At 61.7% G+C, this 3,596-nt stretch overlaps 1 protein-coding gene across 1 annotated transcript in view; it reads right to left on the reverse strand.

Moving 5' to 3' along the window:
- The window catches only part of MNEG_13269 (hypothetical protein), a gene marked incomplete at both ends in the record, with an annotated part of 1,681 nt that extends 1,543 nt beyond the window's left edge, over positions 1-138 (reverse strand). The window contains one exon of the mRNA XM_014038259.1: positions 119-138. Coding sequence (XP_013893713.1) covers positions 119-138 — 20 coding nt within the window. The remainder of the gene's footprint in view (positions 1-118) is intronic.
- Between the last annotated feature and the right edge of the window lie 3,458 nt (positions 139-3,596).

The raw sequence follows: 3,596 nt of genomic DNA on the forward strand, positions 1-3,596 counted from the left end.
CGGGGCCTGGGTGCGCTCGGGGACGATCGGACGCAGCGCGGGAGCGCGGCAAGTTTGAATCTCGCAGAGAATCAACCGCGATATGAGAGTACGGGTATTGCTGTAGGGTGCAACGCACATATGCAGACCAGCTTGCATGGCCTTGATGCGTGCACAGCGATGGAAACAGGTGCTGTTGCTGCGCTTGGGAAGCAGGCAGCGGCAGCGCGCGCAACACCCACCTGCCCTCCGCCAACCACAACCAAACACGGACACAAACACCACGCCACCATGTTTGCAATGTCCGCAGAACGCTTACTGAGTCGGCCAGCTGCAGCGCTGCGATACAACACATGTTCTTGTGCAGGTACAAGTCGTACCACAACATCCTACGCGCTCGAAACCACAGCTCAACGCGAAACCGAGCAGTCCATCCCCAGAGCCTGCCAGGATTTCGTGTGTGTGCCTTTCGCGCACAACAAGTCCCCAACTGCGTGCGGAACAGCATTGCCAGGCGTAACCAACCGCAACAAGGGGCAGGACGGACTCGGGGCTGCTGACCTGTCGTCAGATGACGGCATGTTACAGCATGCAGGGCCTCAGAAAACTCACTCAAACCTTGCGGGCAGGTGTGCAAGAGACAAAGGGAATGGGGCCCTCGCTCCAGCGCGCCTGCTGACAGCTGCGCGTGCTGCAGTGAAGCACCACTGCTGCAGTAGTGCCATACCCCACCTGATGCACAGATTGGCAAAAGTTACATGTTTGCGTCAACATGCATTGGAGCATGGTAATAAATCACTGCCGAGCGCCCAGTATAAGTACTCCGACACCCAGCGCGACCGCGAAACAATCACTGGGCGGCGCGCAACAACACCAGACTTATACAATCCTAGAATTCGTCCGTGCAACAGTCCAAAAGATATCAGCCGCGCATGCCACTTTCCCAGGGTCACCCGCCAGGGTGAGACACGCAGCGCACCATGGTGCACTTGCCGCAGTCCAGCCGCGAATGCTGCAACGCATCAACCCGATGCGCAGCCGCCCACTCAGAATGACAACGATGCTGTCCAAAAAATTCACAAATGGGACATGCCGGGAGATAACCGCACTGGGTTGACAAACAGGGACAGGGACAGGACCGCGACGGCAGTTCTCCTAGGTGTGCTTTGGTGGGCAGCCGCAAGGTGGAGCAACAACAAACGCCGCAAGAGGCGTATGTGGAAGATAAACAGGACGCGGCTGCCTATTATAATAATGCTGATGGCATACCCCTGCGGGGCGGCGGCTGCCCCAACGCTCTCGAACATAGCTCACCTTGCAATGCCCGAGATGGCAGCCGCAGCAATGGTAATGATGCTGGCAGTCGCGCCCTGCCTCCAGGGAGCCCTGGCAGCAGCATACAGCACAGCGGCGGCTGTCTTCGCCTTGAGAAGGCGCCGCGCTTGGGGGGAAAGAGTGTGCAAGCTCCAGGAGGCAGCGGCACGAGGCCAGGCTTCCATACGCTGGTCAGCACCCGCCCACCCATGTGTGCCCGCACCGCTGGCCATGCTCGCGCCCACGTACCAGCGCAACAAGAGCCAGGAGGTAGTGCGTGCCCACGCACTGCACGTGGTGCGCACAGCCATGCGAGTATCGCAAGGGAAGCAGCCTGCGCTGTCCGCAGCAATATACAAACTCACAAGCAACACGCCCCATGCTCGCAAGGGCTGGCGCCAGCCGCGCAAAGGATCTTACCATGCAGCGTGGCTCGGCCGCCACATCCCAAGCGCCCACAGCACCTATCGCGTCCTCCAAGCATGCCAACAGGCCCTTGTCAACATGACCCCCGGCGCCTCCTTGCCGGCGCATGCAGCGCGCTCACACGTAACTGGTGATCATCACAAAATCCCGGCACCGCCCTCTTCCGGGGAGGGCACCCAAAACAGGGCGGGGTGCGCCATCAGCACCGCTGCCCGGCCGCAACCCGGTGTGCAGCCAGTGACGACGCCCGCCGGACCGGGAGCGCTGCGTGGCGGCGGCCCGGCGCGACTCCACAGGGGGCGGGCCCCGCGAGGCCAAGACGACCGCTGGGTCCAGCCGCCAGCTGGAACATACTGTGAGGCGCAGGAGCAAGGCTTCTGCGGGGCGCATGCGTTGAACGCGATGCTGGGCAGACGGGCGATACCTGGAGAGGGGATGGTACGCTATATGCGTGAACACTGGCCAGCAGGGGAAGAGGCAGGCCACTATACAGGAGAGGGGTGGTTTACCTCCGAAGCCCTCAACAGGTGGCTGTATGAACACACACCGCCAGAGCTACATGTGTCCATTCACCCCCTGCTATTGGAAATGGAGGGCCCGGGCAACCTGACAGGCACAGAGCTGCAGTGGCGTCTAGAACACCATGGGTGTGACTGTGCACTGGTTCACGCACCCGACCACTGGATCGCCCTCGTGCAATGCGCTGACGGGCAGTGGTATGAAGCGGACTCTATCCCGTTCGGCGTCAACGGAAACAAAATCAAAAGGATGACCGACGCTGACTGGGAGTATGGCGTGACCACGGGGGGCTGGACCGTCAACGTACTGGCCCCCATCGACGCCGCCCGCGCCCAAACAATTGGCGCACAACCTGGCAGGGGGGCGGGAGGGGCAGAGCGCCCCCCCGCGGACTTTGTGGCGGTGCCGCTCGCCCAGCTGCGGTCGGCCGTTAGCGCAGCCCCCACCCGCAGCGCCGGGGCGAATGCGATGCCCACGAATGCGGCCATCGCACGCCGCGCAGAATTTGAAAAGCGCAAGGCCTCAGAACTGCACAGCCGCAGAGACGCATCAAGAGAAATAACAAACCGCACGGATTCGCGGGGGACTGAGGGCGCCGCGGCCCGAGAGGAGGGGCAGCGGCGACTGACACCGATGACCGCCGTCGCCCCGCAAGCCGCGAACGAGGGCGCAGCGGCGGTCGTGGGACGCGCGCCTACTCAGCAGGGGCCGGTACTGAGGCCAAAACGACGCGAGTTCGCCCTCAAATATTGTGCACCAGCCCATAAGGGGGTCTCAAAACATGCAGGTCAGAAACGACGGATGGTGATTCAAACCGACGCGCGGCAGAAGCGCATCACCGACCTCTGGAAATTCAAGGCAGTACCTGCTGCGGCACTCGTGCCTCCTACAGCAGGGGTGCCTGAGACTGCAGAGATGGACAGTAGTGGCAACGCCACAGGAGAGCCGCGCAAGCAGGCTCACGCAACCAAAGCGCCCGCCCCAGTGCCCGACCCAGCACCTGCTGTTGGTGGAAGAAACTCAGCAAAGAGAGAACGCCAGCGTACGCGGCGGCAGGCAGCTCGCGCGCTCAAGGAACGGGCGGAACTGGACCGCGCCGCCGCCATGCGCCAGGACCAAAAAATACTCGACCGCACTACAAAGCTCTCTGTGCTGACGCTGAACGTGCAAGGAATCGGCACATTCTCAGGCCACCTGCGCGACCTCATGGCCAAGACAGAGCATGCGCCGCCCGACATTATTGTACTCACAGAAACCAAGCAGACTTGCAAGAACCGCATACTCAAAAAGCTGCTCACCCCCTTATTACATGGCTACAGCTATGCATGCTCCGCCGCTCCTCTTGAAAAAGACAGGGG

The sequence above is a fragment of the Monoraphidium neglectum genome, assembly GCF_000611645.1.
Source record: "Monoraphidium neglectum strain SAG 48.87 unplaced genomic scaffold scaffold03725, whole genome shotgun sequence".
Lineage (NCBI taxonomy): Eukaryota > Viridiplantae > Chlorophyta > Chlorophyceae > Sphaeropleales > Selenastraceae > Monoraphidium > Monoraphidium neglectum.